Source organism: Bombus terrestris, chromosome 10 (assembly GCF_910591885.1).
Source record: "Bombus terrestris chromosome 10, iyBomTerr1.2, whole genome shotgun sequence".
NCBI classification, from domain to species: domain Eukaryota; kingdom Metazoa; phylum Arthropoda; class Insecta; order Hymenoptera; family Apidae; genus Bombus; species Bombus terrestris.
Window position 1 is genome coordinate 7,527,320 of NC_063278.1, and position 27,212 is coordinate 7,554,531.

At 32.0% G+C, this 27,212-nt stretch overlaps 8 protein-coding genes across 10 annotated transcripts in view; 3 read left to right on the plus strand and 5 right to left on the minus strand.

The window, feature by feature from the left end:
- Positions 1–1,761: 1,761 nt before the first annotated feature.
- On the minus strand, positions 1,762–4,979 carry LOC100643659 (F-box/LRR-repeat protein fbxl-1). The gene is given in 9 exon segments (XM_048409662.1): positions 1,762–1,996; positions 2,063–2,206; positions 2,278–2,340; positions 2,342–2,668; positions 2,887–3,225; positions 3,228–3,905; positions 3,988–4,110; positions 4,113–4,221; positions 4,595–4,979. Coding segments are annotated over 9 exon segments (1,959 nt in total). The 5' UTR covers positions 4,597–4,979; the 3' UTR covers positions 1,762–1,822.
- LOC100643773 lies at positions 4,035–13,606 on the minus strand. 2 transcript variants are annotated; one of them, XM_048409663.1, is made up of 6 exons: positions 13,465–13,606; positions 13,277–13,361; positions 12,991–13,202; positions 12,579–12,920; positions 12,299–12,494; positions 4,035–4,057 (listed from the first exon to the last, which is right to left on the minus strand). In XM_048409663.1, exons 1-6 carry the CDS (start codon positions 13,582–13,584, stop codon positions 4,050–4,052), a joined length of 963 nt encoding a protein of 320 aa, XP_048265620.1. In that variant the 5' UTR covers positions 13,585–13,606; the 3' UTR covers positions 4,035–4,049. The 2 variants fall into 2 exon arrangements, with proteins under 2 accessions (XP_048265620.1, XP_012167925.2); XM_012312535.3 differs by lacking the exon at positions 4,035–4,057 and having other exon boundaries at positions 12,088–12,494.
- LOC100644095 (potassium/sodium hyperpolarization-activated cyclic nucleotide-gated channel 1) lies at positions 5,675–8,227 on the plus strand. Its single transcript, XM_012312538.3, has 9 exons — positions 5,675–5,856; positions 5,985–6,223; positions 6,289–6,504; positions 6,603–6,765; positions 6,835–6,968; positions 7,025–7,212; positions 7,276–7,481; positions 7,612–7,821; positions 7,905–8,227. Exons 1-9 carry the CDS (start codon positions 5,806–5,808, stop codon positions 8,190–8,192), a joined length of 1,695 nt encoding a protein of 564 aa, XP_012167928.2. The 5' UTR covers positions 5,675–5,805; the 3' UTR covers positions 8,193–8,227.
- Positions 6,198–10,401, minus strand: LOC105666129. The gene is made up of 2 exons (XM_048409665.1): positions 7,878–10,401; positions 6,198–7,804 (listed from the first exon to the last, which is right to left on the minus strand). Exon 1 carries the CDS (start codon positions 9,465–9,467, stop codon positions 8,388–8,390), a length of 1,080 nt encoding a protein of 359 aa, XP_048265622.1. The 5' UTR covers positions 9,468–10,401; the 3' UTR covers positions 6,198–7,804; positions 7,878–8,387.
- Positions 11,341–12,055, plus strand: LOC105666130 (ninjurin-A). Its single transcript, XM_012312534.3, has one exon. The coding sequence runs from the start codon at positions 11,345–11,347 to the stop codon at positions 12,053–12,055; it is 711 nt and encodes a 236-aa protein (XP_012167924.1). The 5' UTR covers positions 11,341–11,344.
- Positions 13,607–13,835: 229 nt separating the features above from the next.
- On the plus strand, positions 13,836–18,124 carry LOC100643414 (protein spaetzle). Its single transcript, XM_012312536.3, has 7 exons — positions 13,836–13,971; positions 14,528–14,895; positions 16,299–16,371; positions 16,575–16,732; positions 16,815–16,871; positions 17,002–17,105; positions 17,218–18,124. The coding sequence occupies exons 2-7, from the start codon at positions 14,842–14,844 to the stop codon at positions 17,462–17,464; spliced, it is 693 nt and encodes a 230-aa protein (XP_012167926.1). The 5' UTR covers positions 13,836–13,971; positions 14,528–14,841; the 3' UTR covers positions 17,465–18,124.
- On the minus strand, positions 17,589–20,651 carry LOC100643537 (CDC42 small effector protein homolog). Its single transcript, XM_003398200.4, has 4 exons — positions 20,353–20,651; positions 20,101–20,214; positions 19,429–19,711; positions 17,589–19,352 (listed from the first exon to the last, which is right to left on the minus strand). Exons 3-4 carry the CDS (start codon positions 19,681–19,683, stop codon positions 19,344–19,346), a joined length of 264 nt encoding a protein of 87 aa, XP_003398248.1. The 5' UTR covers positions 19,684–19,711; positions 20,101–20,214; positions 20,353–20,651; the 3' UTR covers positions 17,589–19,343.
- Positions 20,652–22,923: 2,272 nt separating this feature from the next.
- Positions 22,924–27,212, minus strand: part of LOC100643658 (calcium uniporter protein, mitochondrial) — an 80,049-nt gene continuing 75,760 nt past the window's right edge. For both annotated transcript variants that reach the window (XM_012312532.3, XM_012312531.3), the window contains exon 7: positions 22,924–27,007. In XM_012312532.3, the coding sequence (XP_012167922.1) occupies positions 26,657–27,007 (351 nt within the window). In that variant the 3' untranslated portion in view covers positions 22,924–26,656. The remainder of the gene's footprint in view (positions 27,008–27,212) is intronic.

Below are 27,212 nucleotides of genomic sequence, written 5' to 3' on the forward strand. Positions count from 1 at the left end.
GAGGACACTACCTTGGGGTATGCCCGTTTCTATTGGGAATGTTGTGGTAATGGCGTCTAAATATTTAATCATGAATTGTCTTTTGGTTAGGTAGGACTTTAGGATGGAGTAGTAAGTGCGTGGTAGGATTTTTTTAAGTTTGTAAAGAAGCCCTTCATGCCATACTTTATCGAATGCCTGTTGAATATCAAGGAATATCGCTGAGCAATATTTTTTCTTTTCGAGGGTTTGGCTAATATTGTGTGTTATTCGGTGAATTTGCTCTATTGTGGAATGCTGCTTCCGAAAACCGAATTGATGATCTGGCAGTGTTTTCAGATCCTCTAGGAGTGGAAGGAGTCGATTCGTTAGCAACTTTTCGAATAGTTTTGACAAAGTGGGTAGAAGACCAATTGGGCGATAGGAGCTAGTTTCAAGTATTGGTTTTCTGGGTTTTGGGATGAGCGTAATCAGTAACGTTTTCCAGGTTTTGGGATAGTATTCAAGGCGAAGAATTGCGTTGAAGATTGAAGAAATGAGTGCAATCCCTTTTACGGGTAGTTCCTTAATTGCTTTATTACTTATTTGATCATGTCCTCATTTGATCATGGATTAATTCAGTAACCTCTAGAGAAGTGAAAGGTTTAATGGGGAGAGACATTTGGGAGGGAGAATGCAGGTATTCTGTTATTTCCGGAGCGGTATTGGAGGAATGAGGTTTAAAAACGTTGGATAGGTAGTTAGCGAACAGGTTGGCTTTTTCTATAGGGCTTCGTGCCCATCCGCCTTGCGGACAGCGAATTGGAGGGATTATTTGCGGGGGACAAATTGCCGAGATACTTTTGGAAACAATCATTTTTGTATTTTTTAATGATTTTGGTTAACTTCTTGATTGCGTTGTTTAGTTTGCGTTTGTCGTCCGGTGTTCTATGGGGTTTCCATACTCTTCTTAGTCTTCGTTTTTATGTGATTTTGTTTAATATGTAATAGGGATATTCGTGTTTGCTGATAGATGTCTTAGTAGGTTTGAGGAGCGGATAGCGTTTATTATGCTCGTGTTTAAGTATTCTGTGGCTATTTCGATATCTTCCTTTATTTTTAGTGAAATTGAGGCAGAGAGCAGAGGTTGAGTGATTAAAGACTTCTCTAAAGAGCTGTCAGTTGGTGAGTTGGTTGTGAATAAGGTCATTAGGTGTGTTCTCGATTATTGCTGAACTGACTGTTGCTATTACGGGGGAATGGTCGGAAGAGAGTTCAACCGAGGAGTTGATTTGGACATATCTAGGCGAGATATTTTTGGTTACGAAGAAGTCGAGTAAATCGGGGATTTTGTTAGTGTCAGTGGGCCAGTATGTGGGTTCATATGTGGTGAGGTAGTTGAGATTGTTGGTGGTTATGCTTTTCAAAAGGTTTTTGCCTCTTGCTGAGACAAGTCTGTTGCCCCATTGGGTATATTTGGCGTTATAGTCTCCTCCAGCTATGAATCTATTGCCTAGGGCGTCAAGGAAGCTGTCGAAGTTCTTTTTAGCAATCGAGTGTCTGGGAGGACAGTATACTACTGAAGTGGTGATTGTACCATGGCAGTCTTCTATTGCTACGCTTGTGGCTTGAAAGTTGTCTTTCTGGAATGATGGAAGCTCGTAATGCTTAATGCTGGATTTGGTGATGATTCCGGTGCCGCCGTGTGCCTTTCCACTGGGATGTTGGGTATGGTAGAAGTTGTAGCCGTGTATTTTGAGGTAGTTTTTGTCGGTGAAGTGGGTTTCAGATATGAGCATTACGTCGATTTGCTGTTGTTTTAAGAAGAGTTCTAGTTCAAATTACAATTACAAAATGGTAATATTTAATTTTCTCCTGAAGCAACACCTGCATGCTCATGGCAATCGACATATAACTGTGCCATGCTTTCAAGACCTGCCATTGACATCCCCCGGCAATACAGTGTATCTACGTAATGTAGACTTTTGCAATACAATTTAAAAGAGTCGAGAGTGTGATCCGTGAGTTGAAAACATCCCTATAAAAGAAAGGCACTAGTGTAAGATTTAAAAATAGAGAAGTTAATTTTTAATTATAAAAATACCTGTATGATAGGTCGTTTTAATCTGTGCAATCTCTGTGCAACATATGATATACCAATATCTGATATATTGTAACAGCGGTTTAGATTTAAGTATTCAATTGCCGGATTATTTTTTGATAAATAATCCAATCTAATGTCTGTAATCTGTAACAAAAGGTATGATTTATTATAAATATAAATATTTTTAATATACTATTTGATTGATTTACACCCACTTGTTCACATTGGCATAAATATAAGATCTTTAATTCTGGAAAAGCGAATGCGTGTTTTAAACATCAGTAATTCTGCAGCCAGAAAGAGTTTTTGAAGGCATTTAAGCCTGATCATAGAGTATCCGGAAAATGAATTTAGAGGTTTAGATACGTTTTCGCAAAACTTCATAATTTCTCGTTTTCGATCTGCATCGCGTACTATCTCTTCTTCGGCCTTTGACCGTAAACTGATTCTTAATCTGGATTCTGTAAATTCTGGATTATTTGCAACTTATATTTTTTCGACATAGTTGTGGTTACCAGTGCCCATACCCGTTAAGCCAGCATCACTGACCCTAATGCAATGGCTTATATGCAATGTTTGCAAATGTACAAGCTCCTTGAATATCATCTGTAAAAGATAACCTTACTTTTATATGAATGAGCATCATCGCTGGTACAAAAATTTATGATTTACAGAGACTCTTATGTTTTAGTAATTCCTGAAAGTTCAGGAAAATAATCAGCATAAAATCTATCAGAGATTATTATTTGTCTTTTTCTTATGAATAATACTCTTTTCATAAATCTCTTATGGTATTAAATTACAATGAATTGATCTATACATACCTGTATTGATTTATCGGTAACGCCACTAAAACAATAGCTAAGTTCAAGTTGCCTTAAATTAGGAAAAAATTTGGATATGCATTCAACTGATTCTTCATGAATACGCAGTGCATTTGCTGATAGTATTCGCATATTCTCTTTTCTCATCCTTTCTTCTGTTCTTCTCTGAACACAATTCTTTTCTGGAGGAGCAAAATTGATATTTCCATCAATATTTTGATCCATATTACCGTCATCTATTATATTACAACTAGAACAAAGTCCACGAGTAATAGAATCATTAAGTTGTATGTCTTCTGCGATATTGAGTTCTTTTAAATGTTGTAATAACTGAATATATACTTTATACCAATATCGATTACTTTACTGCATTGTATTATTCTAAGTGTTTCTAACTTCGTCAAATTTTTGCAAATACAGAGTAAACTGTCATCTGTGATATGCGCGTTAAAGCTAATATCAAGGACTTTTAAACAAGTCTGATGCTGTGTCATTCCTTTAATGCTTTCATTAGATAACTGGTCACATCCTTGTAATATTAGAGACTCTAATCTCAGATTTTGTAGACCTGTTAATATAGTTAAAGCAGATGGATTAATTGAAGTGTAGCTAAAATCCAAATGCTTCAGTTTATAAGCTTGTTGTCCAAAATAGTTTAATGCATTTATAAAAGTCAATGTTGATCTTGAAGCATATGGTAAGGTGTTAAAATCATGATAAAATTTTCTATACAGTCCATAATGAAAGGTCATCTGACAGCCCATAAGGCTTAAAGATTCTAAATTTGGACAAATGGCAACTAATCTATTAAAAAGTGCATCATTTAAGAAATAGTTATATTCAAGGTTAAGTTCATAGACATTTTTCAATGTTTCTGAGAGTTCCTTTATGTCATTCTTATCTTCTAAAAGTCTATCAGACATTAGAGAGTCTCCGCAACCATTCATACGCAATATTCTCAAAGACTTGCAGCATTTCAAAATTTCTACCAATGTTTTATCACTTAGATCACAGTACGACTGAAAATTAAAATATGGTATTAGGAAAATATATTTTCATTCCACGAATGTAATACTTAATAATAAGTTAAAATAATTTTACCAGTACTAGACTTTTCATATGAGGTCCATATTGATCTCAAATTAGCATATTCCTCTTTAATTCTACTTCTCTAAAAACAAAGTTGCAAAATGATCTCATAGAATGCTGTAAAAGCTCTGTCATTTTACTTAAATCATATGTACGTGGTCATCAAGTACCAATTCTACTTCATCTAAAAACTTCATAGCATAAGATGCTTCATACCATGTTCGATTAACTAATCCTGCTGCCAACCTATCAGATGCATGATAATATGTGTATAATCATCTCAGATTAAAATGAATCTACTCAATAAATTTAATTAGATCAAACAAAAAATATGAAGTTAAAAAAATAAAAGATGTCTTATCATATTATATGTTTATTATCTCTTAATTGAAGTATAACAAATATAGAAAGCAAGTATACAAATATAAAAGTATTTAAATAAAGTGAATCTTTTATATAAACTATTAGTAAAATTTTTCGAAAATAAACGTTTTTATTTAGGTTATCATAAATCTTTTATTTTCTACAAACAGTCACTATGTAAAGAGGAAAAAGTGAATGACGTAACGTTTAAACGAAAAATAACAGATTCGAATGCAGAAGATAATAAGAAACTTACATCTATAGGCAATTGAAAATTATCCGTTTCTGACATGACATTCTCATATGATTTTTGCTGTCAGACATTATCGCCATAACAAAAACTGTTAATAAGATAACGTGTCGAAGTATCTCGTTTCAATGAATGCTATACCTATCCGGAAATCTGGATTTTAACACTTAGCCAACCGAGCGCACCACGTTTCCACCGCGCTCGGACAAGCCAACCTATACGCTGTCCATCGCGCATTTTTTCAAGTATCGAAGATTAATATTCACTACTTAAAAACAAAGAAGTCTAAAAATTATTTAAGTGGCTCATTATATTTTGCGGTAATAATTTTATTTAACGATTTCACATATTGTTTATACAAAACATCAAATTAAAAGTATATATTAAAAGTATAAAAAAATATAGATAAAATTAAAAACATTAAAGATGACTATAGATAAATAACAGGACTTGAGCGTGAAATTAAAAATTCATAATGCATTTTACTATTTTTTTACAATGTGGTATCATTCGATTACAACTTTATTTAGTCATAACTGATAGTGTAACTTTTTAATTAATTTTAACACCACTAAATTGGTGGATTTTATTATATACTATACTTTATAAAAGCAGAAAAAATGGCGCAATTAATTGGGAACAATTCCAGGTAAACAATAACTAATAATAAAAACAACAAAAAAGAAAACGCGTTACTAAAATCAAAAAGGGAGAACGCAGCGATATTCTTCACAGAGAGGAGATCATCCCGTTCGGTTGGCTAAGTGTTAATTTGCCGTTTTATGTTAAATATATCGTATAACAATCAAATCATTTCTCAAGTGTGTCACAGCTGTTTCGACGATAGTCACGTGCTTTTCTAAAATCACGCAATAGATATAAGAGTCCTAATTTGTCATATAATACATAATACTTATTATAAAACCGACTAGACACTCTTCATCCTTAATTTTGCTTTGATAGCATTGTTATACAATTTTGCGTTCAGTCAATCGAATCTAGATATTATACAAGTAAACTACATTTTTCTATCTATATATTCATTCTGATATTTCTGTAATATAATATTTAATAAAGATAGCGTATTTTTAGATTAAAATATTCACCAATTTCTTTTGATCAATAAGAAGTTTGTAGTTGCGTAACGTATGTAGAAATCATTTCGTTTCACCGTCGACGAGATATCTACTGATCTGTCAAAACAACACATCAGCTGAATGGATTTAATGGCATATGTGCCCCACTTTGCGGAAGCGCCGAGTGTGGAGGTAAATTGATCTCTTTAGTAGTCCTTGAGTAACATAATTCAATCACTAATATGACTCTACAAACACGACGCTTTAAATCTATCATTCACTAATATAATACACAACCATCTAATTTTGACATTAAATAGCGTGCTCCGGTTATTCAACATATCTGCGAGCAACCGGAAGAAGAAGATGAAATAAAGAATATTATAAAAGGAAACCGGATTTGGAATAAATTGAATCGTTGGTTTTTAAAACTACGTATTTTATCTAGGAGACATCCCTTGACTCGTTGGTGCCTTAAAAGTACAACCGCAGTGAATTATGAGATTTCAAGACATCTGAAATCACATCGTTACATGATACATCCTTTTAGTTTATTCAGGTTGTCTTTAAATTCTTTTCTTTTGATAGTTTATATGTACATATTAATGATCCTAATCTTCATAGGATTGTTTGGGAATCGTTAATGATTGTATTTACATTTGTGGCTCTTTTGGTTACTCCAGTGTCCATCACGTTTTTCTTTGACAGACATACTAACTGGCACGTGATTAACGACACGATGAATATAGTGTTTCTCTGCGATATTGTAATGTGGTTCTTTACTGGATACTATGATTATCGAACGAAAGTCACTGTCCTTGACCCTGTGATAGTAGCGCGGTATTTTCATTTCTAGATGATATTCTAATCGAACGATGCTATACATTACCACTAATCAATTTTTTTTATCAATAATCTCAATATATGTTTTTATATAGGAAATACTTGCAGAGCTATTTCTTCATAGACATGTTGACCGTGTTACCTATAGGATTCATTGATTATATTATACCTAACTCGATGTGGTATTGTACTACATTAAACATGATGAAGATATTGAGAGTCCGCAATATCATCGTTTATTTTAGTAGAGTTCGCGATGTTAGTACATAGTTCGCATTGAAGATCGTGACGAATGAATAGCTGATTAGAATGATTTCGTAATTTCAGGTGTACAGAATAAGTTTTCAATTGCATAAAATTCTAGAGTCGTGCACGGTCGTGATAATATGCATTCATTGGGCTGCTTGTCTACAATATTATGTCCCCATATCTGTAGATACATTGGGCACTTTAAGCAATAAGTTAGTATTTACAATTCAATAAATTTGTTTTTTATCAATTCTGAGTTTATATTCAGCTCTTGGATCAAGTCATCACATTTTGTAATTAAAAAAACGAAAATACAAAAATACCTCGTGTGCCTGCATCGTTCGATTGTCGCTTGTGCTCGCTCTGCTCACTATTTGGATATGAAAACGCAAGAAGATATTATACTAAACTTGATCCTAACGATCATCGGATTCCTTGGTAACGTATTTTTATTAAGTAAGTATCTCCTATACCAGGTGTTATCTTTAGATTTACAAATAGTAACTGTATTTCTTGTAGCGCAATTCTCTCAACTAATGACAACATTCAATATAACTATCAAACGTCACCTGAAAATAATACAGCAGTTACAGGAGTACATGCGATACAAGGAGCTTCCACATGCCCTACAACGTCGGCTATTAACTTTCTACCATTACCGCAACAGAAAGAGCTTCGAAAGGAATAAGAAAATAATAAATGAAGTTTCGCCATATTTACGAGAGGTTTATCCATCCTAACAATACTTCGATAAAATTATTTAGAATCAATAATTCTTCTTAATATTCTATATATATAGAAAAGAGAATATATACATATAATCAGATACTTTAATAATAAAAATTTACTCTCCAGGAACTCATACTGCATAATTATTTGAGACTGATTAATAGCGTAGAATTATTCAAGCATCTACCGGAAACTGTAATCGTACAGTTAACGAGTTCATTACACTCCGAGATTTATATGACTGGCGATGAAATCGTCAAAGCTGGTACTCGTGGTGAAGCCTTGTATTTCATTTCATCCGGTACCGTAGCGGTTTACACTGTCGTGGGAAAAGAAGTAACATTAACATTATCGTAGTTCTTTATCGACTATTACTTATCTTTTTCTCATACTTTTTGTTTGTTGTGCGAAACATAAAGGTTTGTCACTTGGAAGACGGAAGTTATTTCGGAGAGATCGCTCTGGTGATGGACACCGAGCATAGAATAGCAACCATAGTTGCGGTGGAAACTTGTGAAATCTTTGTGTTATATCGCCACGACTTTCAAAGATTCATATCACCGTATCCTGATCTCTTGAACCGACTGCAAAATGTTGCTCTTGAACACTTAAACAAAAGCCTTCTTTTGGACTCCACGCAGGATTTAGGAATTTCCACCACGCCGCAATATATTAATATAAGTAGTATAAAAAGCAGAAGAATATAGTTATAAATATAAATAAAAGTTAGATATCCATCCTATGATTCAAATATTAAAATCCACATTGATATGTTTAAATTTTACTTTCAATTTTCATTTTAATTTATTACATATGTTTTTAAATACTTCACGTAACATAAAGATTCACATCTTTTTTAACAGAATAAAATAGAAAATTCGTCATAATTCACTTTATACAAATTAACAACGATAAATTTTTCGTCTGTACGGATTCCTATACGACTGTTGATAAACTGACATGAGTCTCCAATGTTCTGGAAAATCAGCGTCTCTACATCCATTAACAACACTAAATGGAGGAGCTAAAGTATCGATGCAAGAAGACTTTTTAGCAAAAGGCGTTTTTACTTTCGATACCGCTGTCTTGCCTCCGCATTTTTGTTGATTGTTTTCAGCCTTTTCTATACCCAATGCCAATCCGACGGCTGATTTAATCAATCTAGGATCTTCACGTGTATTTCTAGTCTGGTCTTTGCAGGCAACGCACTTCCTTAAATATCCTGCTGTTGGTCGTTCATCAACTTGAACCTGCTTTGAAATTTTTATTCCATTCAAGCCATTACAAAGACTATCACTGCAGCATTTCACACTTTTATAATCCCCTTTTTTATTTCCGTTTTTATCTCCCTCTAATTTACAATGATATCGACAGCAAGTACAACCTTTCCCGTTTCTCGAAATTCTAGAATGAGCGGTGGGTCTAGAAGTATGTTGGACAAGAGAAAATATAGCTGGCGCGAGTCCACCTTCTGAGCCATCGATATGAGTAGATCTAGGTGGTTCATAAACTGGATTTATTGGAGTTTCCCAACAAATAGCTAGATCCATCTTCGTTTTGGGCTCCTTGCAGCCTAAAACTGGCCCATAATGCTTAGTCAAACTCATGAAACGATCTTCAATTTCATGCTTACAACATTCACAGCATTTCTTCGGCGAGATTCCATCACAACATTCTTCTGATTTTACATCTTTGAAAACGGAATCGTTGACTTTATCAGGAAGGGGTTGATGTTCCAAATTCTCTGCATGAAGCTTCTTCGCTATAGCAAATTGATCGTGACAGGCTAATCGGTTCTCTGGCAGTGGTTCCGGAAGATCTTCCTTAACGCATCTTTTTCTGGAAGCGTTTGGCACATTCCTGTTCAATGAAGATATTCTTAAATTTCCCGAAACGTATCGTGGCTGGCAACATGCGTGGGACTCGTTTTCCCAACTGATTAATTTTCCCGAACAGTGAGCGCAACACTTCTGAGTCTTCATATTTATCGGTCTTCATTTCCTCGTTCTTTTCGGATAAATCAATCCATAAAAGATATACAAATGGAACGTAATTGTTTAGACTGAAGATAAGTCCTACTTGAAAAATATAAATAAAATGCTTCTTGAATTTTTTGTTAGATCTTGAAAGTCTGATTTGCAAAGTGTATGTCTACCAGTTCCCGTGTCCAGCTTGAACCAATGACTGTAGGAATGCTACTTCCTACCTGAGAGTTAGCGACGATGGTTGTTTGCTTGACAACGTGATAGCTCGATAATCACGATGCTCTACATATGTATTTATACGAAGCTAATCTTAGATCCGAATAATTTTAGAATTTATAGAATATCTCGAGAATGAATCTTTGAATCGGAGACTGGTTTAAGGATAATTAAGAAATTATTCAATTATATTATCTAATTACGATTTCTAGACATGAAACTATTTAAGTATTTTAAGCTCAGGATGTTTTAATAATTGTCTATGTCGATTCTCGGAAAGACGACGATCGTATAGATAGATTATTTTACATAAAATAAAACGTCTGAGTCGCCTGTATGTTAGATGGATTCACGCGACCAGAAAAGTTCCTCAAATCGTCCGCAATTCCTCGTATCGTTGCATAATGTAGATGCGTACGTGTCTCTTAACAAATTCGTTGTGATTCGGGTCGGGAATCACCAGTTATGCCGGGGAAATACGGTGAATCTGTTTTATATCGTTCATTACCCGGGATTACTGATTTGGAACTTTACCGTTCATTTCCGCGTACATCAAATATAATTTTTTCGACGAAATCAGTGAACATGAAAATATAATTTGAAAACTTGTTCTCATACGTATTTTTAAGATAGGATCCACGTACATTACTAACTTGAAATAATAAAGTTTGTATTATTGTTAGGATATTGTTAGAATTTTGTTTACATTTTACATTCTCGTGTTTCTCTGACTTCGCAGACAAAATTTACATATTATTTATAGCCGCACATCGATGATCTCGTAAGATCCCATTGGAGCAATGCCATTCCCCTTCTACTGCAGAAGTCTTGACATAAAGCGTCAGAACGCGTCAGAACGCGTCTTTAAATGTGGCTAGAAAAGCACGTGGTAGTTGCAGTTTACATGTAAACTTTAAACCACTTCTTTTTACTCGTCTATATACTTAAATTGTTTAAAAAGGAAATTTAATATAGTCAAACAAATAACTACATGTGACATATTGTAGAAGCATATTGAAACTTAGTTATTTTCAATAAAAATAGAAGTGATCATTGATTTTATTCTACTTTCAACTTACTTCTAAGAATTGTTTAAAGACTCTACATAGCACAGCAAAGTGAATCGATCCAGCGTAAAGAAACAGTACAACTAAATGATTGGTATCAGTAAAGAGTGGCCTTGAAACACAAATGGTAAATCCAAGGGAAATACGATGTATGACATCACAACAACGGACATGAATCAGCTTGTTCCCATCTAGTGAATGAACAGAAGCATTGTATTAAAACATTTCAGTCAAGTTTAAAAGTGTTGCCAGTCGAAACCTTTGTGACACTTGAGAACTTATTATTTAAACGAAAGAAACGCAACACGAGATACAAGGAACGTACATCGTAGTGATATTCAAGAGAGATAAATAATATAAGCCACAGACTCTTATGCTTGCAATTCTAATTAGTGTCTGATCTATTTTTTCCTGCTACATTTTAAAAGAAAAAAGCATTATCGTGAAACGAGGAAACCAAAAGGAAGAAGGTGCTTTTAGAATTTCCATGAGACTTGTTGGAGGTGATTATCTCTTCTGGTTGTTATTTGAAGAACGTTGAAGATATATTGACAGTGGCTGAACGAACGTATTATTTTCTGCAAGTTAAATATGGCTGAACCAAGAGATAAAAGTGATGAAATGATTATTTATATGGATAAGCTTGGCGATAAAGAACGATTGACAGAACCATTGACTTATAAATCTTTAACACCGAAGACTATATCGCGTTCCGGTTCCATGCTCGAGACAGATAATACAAACAATCCACGACCGACGTCCGGCCCAGAAATCGATGACCTAGAACCGGCAGGAAGTTTTCCGACAGAATTTGATCCTCGGATAGGAATTGATGATGGTCTCCTGCCAAATCAACCAGGGGTACCAGAAATCCCAAGAACTCCATTTTTACCATCGCCATCTATACCGCCTATTCAGCCGATACCTGACGTGAATATCTATCAGCACAAGAAAACGCTCGCACAAGGAATGATGGATCTGGCTCTTTTGTCTGCTAATGCAAATCAGTTGCGTTATGTTTTACAAACTGACGGGGGGCATCCGTATTATTATCCATCATTGGTGTTAATAGGCAGCAGCTTAATATTACAAATTGCAGTGGGAATAGGATTAATTTGGAATAGTAGATACGACGTTAATGATAATGCTCAAATGTGTAAGGCCAACCGGGCTAATAATTGGACAGTGATCGGTATATTTCTAGTAACAATTTTTAATGTCTTCATTTCGTCATTCGGCGTTGTTGATCAAGTATCAGTAATGCCTATAGCATCTAGAATTGATAGTGAAAGTGAAAATTAATTACGCATAACTGCGCGTATCATTATACGAAATTTATACCATAAATTTAAGATATTCAAATGATAAAAAGGTATTGATTTTTATTTTACTATAAAAATGAGACTTCAACACAATGGGGGATTGACTGTAATATTTCTTTTAGTTTCTCAGAAAGTTCCTCTTTCCTTTTGTCTAAATCTTCTGTTTTTTTGGTCAGGTCACCAGAAATTTTTACTAGCCACCTTTCTATTTCTGTGTTATTACCTTGGACCCTTAATAAACGCGAAATGCATTTGGGTTCATAGTCTTGAGAATTAATAGTTTCTTCTTTAGATGATAAAGCTTCAAGCTTTTCTTCAGTCACAGAACATAACAAAGAAATAAACTTTGAAACTTCATTCCAATCTATACCTGCAAAGCTGGTGTTCAGTGATTTATTATGTTCTTGAACTACTGTTACCTGTAATTTTTATTACTGGTAATTGTTGTATTCTATTTTATAAGATAAAACGTGTGAATATAATATCAAATTTCTTCTATTTACCATCCATTCAAAAAATATATGTTTCTTTTTAGACCACTTCATATGTATATCTAATAAACTAGCAATAGTTGATAATTCTTTTATATATTTTTTGTCTTCATTGGAAAGTGCATTTTTATTGGTAGCTGAGATACGTTTTACCAATGCTGTCTCTGATACACTTAGATGTGGAAGACCACAAACTTCAACACTCGCAGTATGAATTTTGCTTATTAACTTAGCCTTCTCAGAAATCAGTTCAGATATCTCTTTTATATTATAATTTACTTTACCATTTAAGTACAATATATTATTTATCTGTGCACTGAATGTCTCTGGTATATTATACTGTATTTCCTTCTTCTAAAGGATAATTAAGTTATTAATATACCTTTTACTTGATATTTTCATTTATTCATATTCAATTAATTACCTGTATGCTATTCAACCGTGAACATTCTCTTCCTAGCACACTATTAGACAGATTTATGTGAGTGATAACACTTAGAATATCTTGTGTTCCAAGAAGCCATGCAAATGCTAATAATAATGGTCTGTTATTTTTACTACTCTCGCTTAAAGCATAAAACTCTATTGCAGGGTATCGTAAATATGCAAAACACAATTTGGTAGCCCATATTGTATCTAAAAGAAAGATTATTCTTGTAAATACTAGCACCAATTAAAAGGTTCTGAAAGAAAGAACTAACAAAATTTACCATATTTTTGAAAATCAATTTTGATTTGTTTTTCTTTTACAGCATAATAGCTTAAGACATTCAGTGCTGTCCAAAACGTTCTAGTCTAATACAGAAAAGATTATATATTAGAAATCCTTATTTCATGGATGTTAAAACGTGTAGCGTTATACATAGAAAGGTTATGTGATATTGTGTATAATACTCACGACATTTTCTGCCGTGCTATTAAATTTTGCCAGCCTAAAATATTCAGGTTTCATCACGATGTTGATTGAGAAATTTAAATGCTGACATAATAGAGACAAAACACTCTTTATATCAGACATTATTGTAATTTAAATTGAGCTAATATTTCACGTGTACAGACCTGATTTCACGCGCGTTTTTTATACTGTCAAACCGTTCCAAAAACCGTTTTATCTATTCAAATAAATCCAGTTTCAATGAAAACTAATTCTCTTTGTTACATAGAATTCTAATATATCATAAAATTTCACTGTTATTTAAACGTTTCAGTGAAATTTCATGTTTTACATTTATAATTCTCGAAATATACGGTATTCGAATTACAAAACGGATCGGCTGGTTTTGGACCTTTAAGAAAAAAAAGTAAACGGTTTCTCAGGTATCGATGGACAGCAGACACTTTTGATCCTTAGCGATAAATATAAGTACCTTCCGATTTAAATTTGGACGATAATAAATATAAATAGGTAAGCTCAGGTTAGAATACGGTATTTCATTTTACACTGACAGTTACTATTTGTTTCGGTTTATTTACATACACGTAATTATTTTTCTCTCGAAGTTTCTTATTCTTTATTTATTTCTAAACCATTTATCCTAATTTATATTTATTCTGATTAATTCTTCAAGTACTATCAAAACTTGCATGTATACAGCAAAATCTCAGTAGTATTGTTTATTAACTATAGATATTTTATTTTAATGGAAAGTAAAAAGAGAAAATCAATATTAACATTCAAACAAAGATATTAATTTAGCGCACAATAAGAATGAAAGCATAGAATATGAAAGAAATGAAATATAAAGAAAAATATATATGAAGAATATTATGCACAAATAAGATTATAGGTGAAGAAAATTATTTATAACCAAAATTAAATGTTATACAGACAATATCAATGCAAACAGTACAATGAATTGTTACACATTCATGTATAAAATAAATTAACTACTGTCTGCTTATGACGAAACGCATTGTATATCTGATGTTATTGTTATACAAATATCTATTATACATCGCAGATGTCTCTTGCCCCATTACCTGGGGTACTAATTGTAAGAAACTACAATTACAAGCCATTGCCGTGACCGTGACTAAAACTCTACCTGGTACGCAAGGAACAGGTCAATTGTGTACGATCAGTCGAACGTATAAGATCGCCGAGTAATCAGCCGAAGTTTCAGTCTTGTTGTCGAAGTCGCCGTAGACGCGTGTGATCTTTGCCCTACGAACAGTTAGCGAACAAAATCAATAAACAAATATAATATTTCTAAATATTTTCCGAATAAAACAGTGCGAATTTTGTGACTTATTAAATATTAAAAATATCAGAAAGATGACCTCGAAAATCTTCATATTCAGTGAATTTTGTTTTTTAATAACGCTACAGGTAAGAAATCAATTTTTTTTAGATAAATGTATAATGTGATAGAAATTTGGATATAGTTTTGAATAATTCATACTATCTAAATATTAAGACCAAAATTATTATTCATATTTAGTTGCCTCGAACTACTTGTTGAAATTATAACTGATTTCATTTTGTAAACGATGAACGTTCAGTTTTAATTTTCCTTTCGTTGTTAATAGGATTAAATTATGCTGCAAATAATAATCCAACCGCAATATCTAAAAGAAAAAAGTTAGTCAGAAAAAAGTTACTGTGAATGTGTAAATCAAAATGTAATCATCTCGTGTAGAATTATTCTTTTTCTGAATGTTAAATTTATTGTAAAACAACATTTGAAATTAGCATTTACTATATTTACGTAATTCGCGGTTTGTTGTCATGTAACAGAATCTTAGTAGTCAGGATAAACTTCGATGAAGTCAAATTATATCAGTCTTCTGTTACTTCTGAGCTGATGAACCGTGATAAAAGAGTATCTTTCTAAGAAATATATCTCTCTATTTTTATTTAATATTTAGTATATCTATTTATAAATTAACAGTTAGCTATAGAGAATGAAATTAGAGAAAAAGATGTAAAGACATTAATTTTAATTTTTATATATTTGTCATAAATATTTAATATCTTTTTAATTCCTTACCATTCAACGCTTACTTTTTCAATATAATAAATTATCATATTTCCTGGTGTCTGTTTAAAAATAATCCACGCCGAATAAACTGGTGAATACCGGTATGAAATCAAATATTAATTTGGCAAAATAAATTTTTAATATCGCCGCTGTATTTTTTTTAATTTTTCGAGGTTTCGTTATTATTGAAAGTTCAAGTTCATCAAAACTATCAATCCTGTTATTGCTCATTCATTTATGAAACTACATCTTTCATCTTTTTTTTCATTTCTTTAGATGTTGTCATTTTATTGATGTAATTTGCATCCGGTCTGTGAAAGTCTTTACATAAATTCTGTACATATTGAGAAATATATAGTCGAAGCATTATTGATTACGACTCATTTATTTTATCTTGAAGTGTCTTATTTAATAAGGAAAGAACAAAAAGATACAAAAGCTAAGATAAAAAACAGAGAGATAGAGTAATCTACAAGGAAAAGATTTTCTTATTCCTGGAATTCGTTAATCAAACATAATTGTAAATAAAAGTTTATATGGTTAAAGTTGATAAAAATAATAATATAATAAGTAATACTATTTTAAGAAATAATGGAATTTTTAAGAGCATAACATTTTCCCCGATAAGACATTTATCACGATGCGTCTATAATTTCGATTAATTTTACTGAAACACGCAACACTTATATTATTTTTAGAAGATGATTGTTGAACTTAAATATCTTTTTACATTTATTGTTACTTTTTACAGATACCACAAAATATTTTCGTGCAATCAAGAGACATTCATCACAGTACTATTAAATTGACAAATGAACACAAAGGTATGATTGTAAACCATAATTGGCGACAATTTTAAAATAATAACTTTTGAGAAAGATGTTGAAAAGCATGTATATACTCAAAGCATAAAGTAGTCATCCAGTAGTCAATCATATTATTATAATTGAAGAAATTAATGTTTAATCTTTAGTAAATTATATGTTTTATATTTTATTAAATCATTCATAACGCGGCATGCTATTAGATGACATGATTGTATTTCCTGGAGAAAAGAGAAGACACGTCCCCCCCGCTTGCAAAGGATCCAGCTATTGTGAGAACGTAGACTCTTATCCCGAAGATATAATAAACAGGGAGCTTCGAATAAACGAAAGCATTAAATATCTTTCTAGTGTAGATGGAGTAAGTACAATGCAATATTTTTCAATACTCAAAAACCTTTTAAACAATTTTTGAACTGTTGTAACAAATTTTGTATGATTAGGTTGATATAGGACAGAGGCTCATGCCAAACGATGAACTATCCCTTTGCGTAGCTGATGTAAGTACTTATGTATAGACAATAAAAAAATATGTCACCTTTTTTTGTTATAAAAATGAATATAATACAATTGAATATAAAAATGGTAAACTTTTCATTTCTAATATTTCTAATTTCATTACTATTCAAGGAGCAAGTTATATATCCTCAATCAGCGGAGAACAAAGACAATGAATGGAAATTCATCGCGAATCAAAAAAATTTCAAACAGGGCATACGGATTGAAAAGTGTAGGTAAGTATACTGTAAAATATCACAATAGAATTATTTTCTACAATTTTCTAAAAGATATACAAATGTTATATTTTACAAGAAAATAGTATAAATATTTTTGTATGGTTTACAGAACGGAGGGCGCCAGCTGTAGTGTGATAAGTGGATTTGCTGCAGGTTACGAAACAAGTTGCAAGCAAAAATTCATTTTTAGAGAATTGGTATCAATATCGGAAAACGGTAGTGTTGGTAAAGATTTTTTCCGATTCCCAGCGAGTTGTTGCTGTTTTGCAACACTCACTGGAAATGTACTTACAAGAATGGGTATAGGGCAGCAAAGTCAAATTAAATCTACTACAGCACCTATTAAAAATAGATGAATAAACTGAAAAATATTTTACTATAGTTTTAACATAATATGCATAGGTATATAAATACATATACATATATATGTATATGTATATATATGTGTGAATATGTAAAGAAAATATAAAATAACTCATGTAAGATAATTTTATCAGTTTATTGTTAATTGTTAGATTTAAACTTATAAGAAATTAAAATACTCGTAGGCATTTTTCCGATTATCCATATTTTATGGATATTTGAAAACTAATTTAAAAGAACAGCGTATTGATATATGTACATATCTAAACATTTAAAGTACAATTTATCTAAACGTGTTCATACTTCCTTTCTTATAATTATATATTTTTTACAATTGCAAAAAGTTTTATAATAGGAATGAAACGACTTTATATCATGTGATACTATTTGATATGTTAGTGACATTGATGTGATTCTTAGTTTAAGAGTATTGTTTCTTATGTACTCATTCATCAGTTATATCTTACATAAAATAAACATTATAATGTTTATATTTGTTATGAAAAATATGTAATATAAAGAAAATGAAACAATATACTCCACAAAAACATATGGAAAATATATGTATATTTACATCCAAAGGATCCACTTTGTTCTAATTTGTCAATACGCGAGTTTATTCTTACACATTAAATACAGTACTTACAATTTCATTCTATTCATTATTTTTTCGCAAAATTTTCTACAAGTGATCCAATGTTTATACATTATTAATTAAACATTCTTTTTATCTAAATTTCGAAGACATAAATAATTCGTAATGCACAAAGGATAAAGAGATGTATTCAAGAAATTACATATACGTTTAAATTAAGAATATTTTTCTGAGTTATCCAGCAAATTTATAGATCTACATTGGTCATTGGGAGAATTTCTTTAAAACCCCCTGTTTCCTTTTCTTTCACATTGGTCCATGGTTATATTCTCGAGAGATCACAATTTATAATTTTAAAATATAACAAACAATGATTAGCATAATTCATGAGGTTTAATAGAATGGTTATAGACTAGGCAAATACATATAAATCATTTTCTCAATTTTTGTCACATCTACGTTCCGAAAATTACCTAATATAGGTTTATACACCCTATTCAAGGATGAATACAGAAGTAGGAAAAATGGGCCGTGCTTTGTGAACATGAACGTTCACCATATATACGCTAAAAATATCTATCGATTAGTCAGCACAGGTGAGCTATGCAGAATACATTCTTTTCTTTTTACAAAAACACTACCTAGTAACACGAAGTACTTACATTCGCACTTGCAATTATAAGAACAGTATCTAATACTTATTAATGAGAAATCTACCACTATAAAAGTTCTTCTCATATCCAAAAAACAAGTAAATATGATTAACATGTAATATAACAGTTATTATGTTATTACATTACCATTTACATTAACAAACATCGATTTTCTTTTAATGGAAGTATAATTGTAAGTAAAAAATGCACCTGGAAGAAGTTGTGTACAATATGGCAGTTTCTGTTTCTATTAGGTATCCAGTCTTTACTATGTATAAAATTGGAGATTCAAATAGTATGAAAGTCAAATACTTATTTACAATTAAAATGTTAATTTCAATTGCGAAATTATTTCTGCATGAATGAGAGTAACTTTTAGTGTAATATACTTAAGATACATCAAAAAATAAAAATGATTTATGACATTGTGTGTTTACAAAGCTTTTGTTTGTGTTAATCTTAAACATATTCAAAGTATTTTCTTTGAGCATATTCTGAAAATACAATGTAAGGGCATGTATGTCCACCCTCATACAAAGATCACAAATGTTAAAAATTAGTCATTGTTTTAGTCATGTCACAAGATTATTTGCAGAACAATCTGAAACTGCTTTATAATTGTTTTCAACATGCCTGAAATGAAAATAATTGATATTTTGTTAAAAACTTATACTTTCTTATAGTATTTTAATGCATATTCCTGATGTACCTTGACACTGTATGCATTGTCATAGCCTCCTTTCATTTGCATTTGTGCCTGAATATTTGACAATTGTGCATTGCTCATATCGAGATCTCCACTACTAATATGTCCAGTATGCCTAAAGTTTGTAGGTACTCCTATCATGCTACGATCTATCCTTAACCTTTGATGTGACCTCTGTCTTCCATTCCGTGTCCTTGGTCCTTGTTGCATCAAACAACAGGTAAAGCACTGTACCCAAAGTTCTCCACTGCCAGCCATTATTTGCTTCAATTACGTGCTTTGAAATCTAAGACATATTTTGAAAAATACAAATAAATATGTGTATTATAAATATATATGTGTATACATATAAAAATATACATTATGAATATGTAGTTAGCATATAAAAATTTTCTTATTGCATATATACAAACAATTATATATATATATATATATATATATATATATATTTGAATAAGTCTGGAAACAAATAATTAATATTAAAATTATAAATTAAAATTTAGATCAAATAATTATCAAACAACACAATGTAAAATTTAATTTCTGCTTTTTCTAAAAATGGTTATTATTTGAAACAATTTTTATGAATCAAATAGATAAATTGTCTTTATCGTTACGTGAATGAGTCAGACAAAAACGAAAGAGTATAGATTAATCAAAAGTTCGTGCACTTACAAAGTCCTCAAGTAATCGTACTGTCGTTCGGTCTAACCTTCGTGATGGCTCGAAACTTAAAGGCAGAGAGAAGCAAAACAAACATTCCCTTTTGATCGATGAGTTTACATGTGTCTGCAAAGGACATTGAGGCTATTTGTACATTTATACGACATAAACATAAACTAAGACCTATGGAACGATGTTAAGGATTTGCGTGAGGAATAAACAGTTGACTCCCTGGGAGAACAAAGAGTAACGAATAAGACGTACCGGTTTGTAAGATGTAGACTTTCGTATTAATTTCCACAAGGCACGTAGATCTGCGTCCTTCTTTCCACTTCTAATCAATTCGTAGAACTATCCTAAGAGGATTGTTTTTCACTACATGTTTTATTAACATATTTCAAAGAGGACCTAACAGCAATTACTTTATCGGTCTTTTTTCTGAAATAATTCAAATGATGTTCAAAACAATTTCGGGTTGGTAAAATATAAAATATGAATGTCAATGTGATCAACGGTGGTATAGTGAACTATACTATACCACAGAGGAAATAAGAATGGTTACGCTTATGATTTTGGTTGTTCTCGGACTAGTGCTGCACCATACGGCCAAGTGTTGAGTTCAATTAAAGTTAGCACGCACAAGAACCTATATAATTAGGGATCTACCCTGTTTGGTTGCAATTTAGCATATATAAGAACCTATATATTTAAGTTTAAAGTTAGGGATCTGCCTTGTTTGGTTACACACTAGCATAGATAAGAACTTATTGAGTTCCACGCTACAAGAACTTATTTAATTGTACAGTTCTACAGAAAAGTTCATATCTACTTTTCTATCCGAGATAGACAAGTATGAAAATAACAAAATGATTATTACTCATAGTAATATTATATATATAAATACTTTACATAACAAATAGCCTAAAAATACCAAACTTTAATATTGCATAATTTTTTAACCAGTACAATGGATTCCTGAACTTCAAATCCTAATTCGAAGACTAAATAATTATATGAAGAAAGAAGGGTGTACTTTTAACCCTTACTTTATATGTATCATCGTTCAAAGTAAACAATTAATTTCTCTTTCTTAGGAAACTTAGAATTAGTTTCATTATTGCGCGATTTTGTCATTCTCGTACTTGTCTATCTCGGGTAGAAAAATTGATATGAACTTTTCCGTAGAACCGTACAATTAAATAGGCTCTTGTAGCGTGGTACTCAATGGGTTCTTGTCTATGCTAATGTGCAACAAGTTAGAACAAATCCCTAACTTTATAGGTACTTGTGCATGGTAACTTTAGTTGAATTCAGCACGTCGCCGCATGGTGCAGCACTAGTTCGGGGACACCAGCTCCATAAGCGTGAGCACTCTCAATTTCTCTCTGATATGGCGTCACATTAGCGAGGTGCTGCCATCTGTTGGATTCCGACTAAAATCAAGAAGAAGTAATAGGAATATAGAACGTACAAGTAGGTATCAGCACTGAAGAGCGCGACAAGGGATTGTGCTAGGACAGACATATTTTTGCGTCTGATCTATGCGCTTTTCGCATCGTATAATAAAGCTTGAATACTAAAATACTTTCGCATATAGTTTTGAAAAAGAATTTTCGCTTAAATGATTAATTATTAATTGTTATTGTACGACGTTTCATTATTGCATAGTACCGATGCCATAAACTTTTACATAATTTACATTATACCTAATTAATTTATAAACTTTCTTGCATGGAATATAAGGTACATGGAATCTAAGGAAATTTCTATAATTACATAGAATATTAATTAACTTTCGGAAAGTTTAACATTAATAAAAATATCATTAATATTAATAAAAACTTGTAGATATATATCGCACTCGCTGCTCGACATTTTATGCAATAATTTCTAATAAATAATTAGTTAAACAAAAATTCTTCTTCAATAGAGAATATGCGAGAATCGTCGAGGATCTAATCTTTGTTATAAGATTCCAAAAGTGTACGAATTTCTCCCAGAGAAAAAGTAAATAATTAATGTTGCATTGATTAGACGGAGAAATATGTCTATCCTTCTCGCCCTCAAGTATTGCCTTCCTTGTCGCACTTTCAGCAACCTCCTTGCGCATTCTACGTTCCTATTACAATTTTTTAATTTCAATCAAAGTTCAACAAATGGCAGCAGTCATTCTTAGCTACATAAAAGGACGGCGCAATTGCGCGAAAAAGATAGATAGATAGATAGATATCTCGCGTTTTAAATCAGGGGATATTAATTAATTGCATACATCCCTATACTCTTGGAATTGTTTTACAAAGATCAGAGATTCAGGACAACTTGCAGGCAAAATTTCGGTTCATTCTTATTACGAAAGAGTTAATTGGAACGATAACTCCGGACATTATCTATTCTTGTAAGATCTTTCGTTCATATTCAACGTCAATACTCGGGATCCCCAACTCAAATAGAGAAGAATTTATATTATTAATTCGATTTATAATAACTTGTCGGAAGATACACAGAGATATTTAAAGATTTTCCGAAGATTTAAAGAGTATCTTGAAGATTGTCTCTTTAATTCTGTTTATAACCTAACTTTTACTATCCTTCGTAATGTCTTATAACAATGTATACATTTTCTGAACTTAATCTCACATATATGCCATCGTTTGGAAATAATTTATCAAAATACGTTTCACGGGAATCTATTTCTCTCTTCCTAATACACGTAAGGCGATACGAAGCGTTACAGCTTCTAGTTACAACTTGTCTATCATTAGGTAGTCGACGCAGAAATACGAGATATTTAATACGAGAGATGCGATGATAAAGAAAGTACACGAACAATACAGATTCTCTTAGGTATTTTACTTTATTCTCAATTATCCTTGTTTTATATATAACTAGGTACATGGACGTAAATCACAGCACAACTCAATGTTGTATAAATACTTATTTATGCATTCATGGAGTAGTTATATCTATATATAATATTATAATTACGCGACACGAAGCAATCAAAGTTCTAACGAAACATGACGTGAAATTATCCGAAAATGAAACTCAGAGAATCGAAAATTTCGTGTTATCGATTTAAAACGGCGATAGCTTATATCCTATACAATTATAGTATACAGCATCGTAATTAGCATTATTTAATTAATAACGACAATTCGTGATGAAAGGAACGCTTTCGTAAGTCGTAGATGTGATCAATAGAGTGTTTGTTCGTTAATTTTCATCTTACAAAGAAGAGAAAAGGAGAAAGTCGTCGAGGATGTGCGCGAGTATTCCGATGACGAAGTCAGTAACAATTTTCGGTGTACAATAACCTCGCATTTAAACGACGAGTACTATCTTGAAGATCAAGGAGAAGTACAGTTCTATGCTTTTTCATTCGTTCGATCGTTTTTATCTATTTTATTCCGTGTGTTCGATCGATCGTTATTTGCTATTAGACTGTGGATTTTTATGCAAATTTATATCCTTACGAATATAATAATACAAAAAGAAAAATGCCTGGAACTTAGTTAGGAAGTTGTTTCGTCTACCAAATATCATAGAGACTATTATAATGTGGATATTTCACATATTTTCGTAAATTATTTGTATTCAACGCATCTTTTTACTTTCAAACTTCTCGTAAACGCATGAAGATCCGCAGTCCGTTTATCACTGATTAAGGAGTTAGGCGTTTCCTTTGTAAGCTCCGGAGAAGCGGCGCAGCAAGAACGTTCACAAAATAACCATATACGCGTACATTTATGTATACCGTATCTTTTATATATGTACAAAAACTTGTATACGAAATCTTTTTTAAAGATCATAAAAAATATGTCAGAAGGAACAGCGTTTTCTTTTTGTTTTACGACGACAAGAAATTCGTTTTTGGGAAGCGATATTAGAATCACAATTATCACGTATCCGTTTGGTGCACTTCTCGATAATATTGAATTACATTGAATCAATATACAAGATGTACTCATAATGTTTTACAGTGAAACACCCTGTACATTGTCTGCTGATTATCTTCCAATCTCGAATCGCAATTTACAAAAAGTCGTTAAATTACCGCTTGTGAGTAGTAGCAACAATGATTTGAGAACATTGGCACTAGATAATTTTGCTAAAATATACTTATAAAAAGGAGAATAGCATTTAAATGAAATGTAGAGAAAAGTAAATCATGAATTTTTTCAATTCCTGTGCTCGGGAAGAAGTGCTCTGATATCGTGTTTAATCACGTATATGATAAACTATTTAATTTGCTAGCGGCCTAATAACTATCAGTATACTTTTAAACGCGCTTTCTCTACAGTTTGCCACTGGCTAGTGGTAGTCGTTGAGATACATGGAGAAGTGTACAGTAAACATCTACATATATTACGCGCACTATCGTGTAACGAATACAGAACATGAAAATATACAGTGGCTCATGAAAGTATCTGTACACTTATAGAAATCTTATTTGTTAGACGAAAGATTTTGAAATGTCATTAAAAATGTAATGAGACATGGCCATCATGATTGCATTAGTAAAGCTTGAAAAAGATCTGAATATGTTGATAAGAATTACAAGATATTCGGTGAAAGTGTAGATCATCTTTCAGAGATCACAGAAATATTTGATTTAACGAAATTAATACATCTCGATAGTCAATGAAACTATCCTTAACGTTTATTACATGTTCAACATGACTACTCACGCCATATATTAATTTTTCATTAAACGCATATATATCTGAGATAAGTATCTTCTACATACATTTTCAGATTAGTTTCAAGTTCGACCATTATAATAACAGACAGCCCTCTCTTTTCACATTATTAATGACTTTTAATACGCATAAAGTTTTCTATGGTAAATGTTCAAGTAGATTCGTGAGCCATTGTAGTCACATTCCTAGCGCAGAATTTTGAAACGCATGATTTTCGATTATTTAAAATCTGTCATTCATTCATGACAAGAAATATTTTTGTCGCAAATACTGTTACATAAAGAAGTGAAAAATATTTAATAACGCATACGATGATTTTGAATGCAAGATACTAATACAGTTGTCATTGAATATACTAATGAGTTATTTTGAGCGGACGGATAAGGGATTTTTTTTTTGTAGGAAAGCGAGGGAAAGTTTCTTAGAGTGTTTTTAGAAATAGTAATCTATGTTAATCCTACGTGAGATACTTTCGTGGACAATATTTTAAAGCGTAACAGTAGTAGTAATAGATTTAATCATACAATCTGTTTAGCTTAATATAAGACATGTTGATGATGTGTTTGTACCGGTGCACAAAGATCCTCAACTTTTGATTGTGTTATCACTACTTTAGTAGGAATGAAAGGTTTAGTGGAGTAAGTATTGAATGTTAAAATCTTATCATGAATGGCGACGAAGCAAGTTTGTTGGATACGCAATCTTACAAGCAATGCGCAGATTGAAATATTTTTCGATAAAAGTCTTTGCGTAAGAGTGAGGTTTTCGCAAAATTTTCAATAAAACGGTAGTTAATATACACGATAACGTTAAACTAAAAACCATATAAAATAGAACAATTAAAATTGATCAGTTCTATGAATAGTATATTATCGAATAAGTACATTGCTTCTTTTTCGTAGCAATGAATGAGAAAAGTCACGAAGTTTAAAACAAAGTCTAAGTACGCTGTACCACGTCCAGTACAATACAATTTCACGCCTTGATCAAGTTAAAAAAAGAAAAGAAATATATATTTATATTAATAACACTGTAAATATATATTATTATCGTCTTGTAGAAAAAATAACGCCACGCGACGATGAAAAGTCAATTTCTAAATTAAATATTTGAGCTTTGATCGTCGGGTTTCCTTAAAGTATACTTGTGCGAATAATTGTATAAGTGAATTATAACTAATATCAACTTATCACAAAGGTAACAGTACGATATATAAATATATATATACAGGATAATTTGTTAAAAATAGGACGTTCAAAATACATTTATCGTTAAATTATCGTCCCAATGTACATCCAAAAATGAATTTGAAATTAAAAATTCAACATTAAATTACATTTAAATTAAACATTTACCACGAAGTTTTATACAGCTGAGCAAAGAACATGAAACAAATCTTTCCACAGCAGTCATCTTAGTCTCAAATATTTTTAATTGAGTGTTCATTCTGGCGAGGTATTCTAGGTATCAACATTGCACAAAGGAATCTAATTTCGATAATATCTCTTTTTAGCTTTTTAAACCCACCCATTCTCTTTCAATATGTTTTGTTAGTCAATGATAATCATATGTAGAAAAACTGTGTGATATATACATTTCGTTTTTCGACGTCTTCCAAATGCACATCGTTGATTGAGCATCAGTCAAATATACCACATACATACTCGTTGATTAGGAGCATTGTCGTACGTCTTGGAAGACTCCGTCAAGGATTCGGACGTCTGCAGACTTTTTCACCGAACAAGAAACGTAATTGTTTCCTTTCTCGTTACGTTTACTTGCTTTTCTTACGTTACAAGTGTCATTCGATAATCGCCCTGAGTGCAAGTTTTATTTTTCTAAAGAGAGAGATTTTACAGCTTCCTGAGTCAATAATTCCTCGTTTTTTTGTCCGTCCAAGGAATCGCTTTCTTTGACGTGTCTTTTTGTGGAAAGATTCCCCTCTTGGGAAAACTTCTTTCCGGACTAGGACTAGGACTAGGACTAGGTGAGGAACTCGGTGATCTTGAACTGCTTGAGCTTGATCTGTTCCTCTTCTGTTGCTCGATACGGTTCTTGTGCTCGTACAAAGGTCCACGAATGATCTTCAGGATGGTTTCCAACTCGTAGGCTCGGTCCTTTAGGGTGTTGTATTGATTCAGATCGAAGCCAAGCTTCTTCGCTTTTTTGTGAAGAGTGATGAGCTGTCGCCTGTTCATCACGTCTGGCAGCATGTATTCCTGTCAATAGCAAGGAACATAAACTACATAATTTAAAGTTTAACTCTCAGATAATATCGTTGCATTATAGGTAACTTTTATAATTGTAATGAATATGACTTAATAATTTATGTTAAATTATTGGAATATAGAGCACCTAATTTTATTTTGCATTCTCCGTGATAGAGATATTGGTAATAAAATTAAATTAAATTAAAAATTCCAG

Coding starts and splice junctions, on each gene's coding strand:
- LOC100644095 (XM_012312538.3), top strand. CDS start 5,806: ATGGATTTAATGGCATATGTGCCCCACTTTGCGGAAGCGCCGAGTGTG. Junction 6,224..6,288: donor CATCCTTTTAGTTTATTCAG/GTTGTCTTTAAA, acceptor TAATCTTCATAG/GATTGTTTGGGAATCGTTAA. Junction 7,213..7,275: donor TGGTAACGTATTTTTATTAA/GTAAGTATCTCC, acceptor TATTTCTTGTAG/CGCAATTCTCTCAACTAATG.
- LOC105666129 (XM_048409665.1), bottom strand. CDS start 9,467: ATGAAGACTCAGAAGTGTTGCGCTCACTGTTCGGGAAAATTAATCAGT.
- LOC105666130 (XM_012312534.3), top strand. CDS start 11,345: ATGGCTGAACCAAGAGATAAAAGTGATGAAATGATTATTTATATGGAT.
- LOC100643773 (XM_012312535.3), bottom strand. CDS start 13,584: ATGTCTGATATAAAGAGTGTTTTGTCTCTATTATGTCAGCATTTAAAT. Junction 13,203..13,276: donor AATTGATTTTCAAAAATATG/GTAAATTTTGTT, acceptor TCTTTCTTTTAG/ATACAATATGGGCTACCAAA. Junction 12,921..12,990: donor CACGGTTGAATAGCATACAG/GTAATTAATTGA, acceptor ATTATCCTTTAG/AAGAAGGAAATACAGTATAA.
- LOC100643414 (XM_012312536.3), top strand. CDS start 14,842: ATGACCTCGAAAATCTTCATATTCAGTGAATTTTGTTTTTTAATAACG. Junction 16,733..16,814: donor ATCTTTCTAGTGTAGATGGA/GTAAGTACAATG, acceptor TTGTATGATTAG/GTTGATATAGGACAGAGGCT. Junction 16,872..17,001: donor TATCCCTTTGCGTAGCTGAT/GTAAGTACTTAT, acceptor TTACTATTCAAG/GAGCAAGTTATATATCCTCA.
- LOC100643537 (XM_003398200.4), bottom strand. CDS start 19,683: ATGGCTGGCAGTGGAGAACTTTGGGTACAGTGCTTTACCTGTTGTTTG.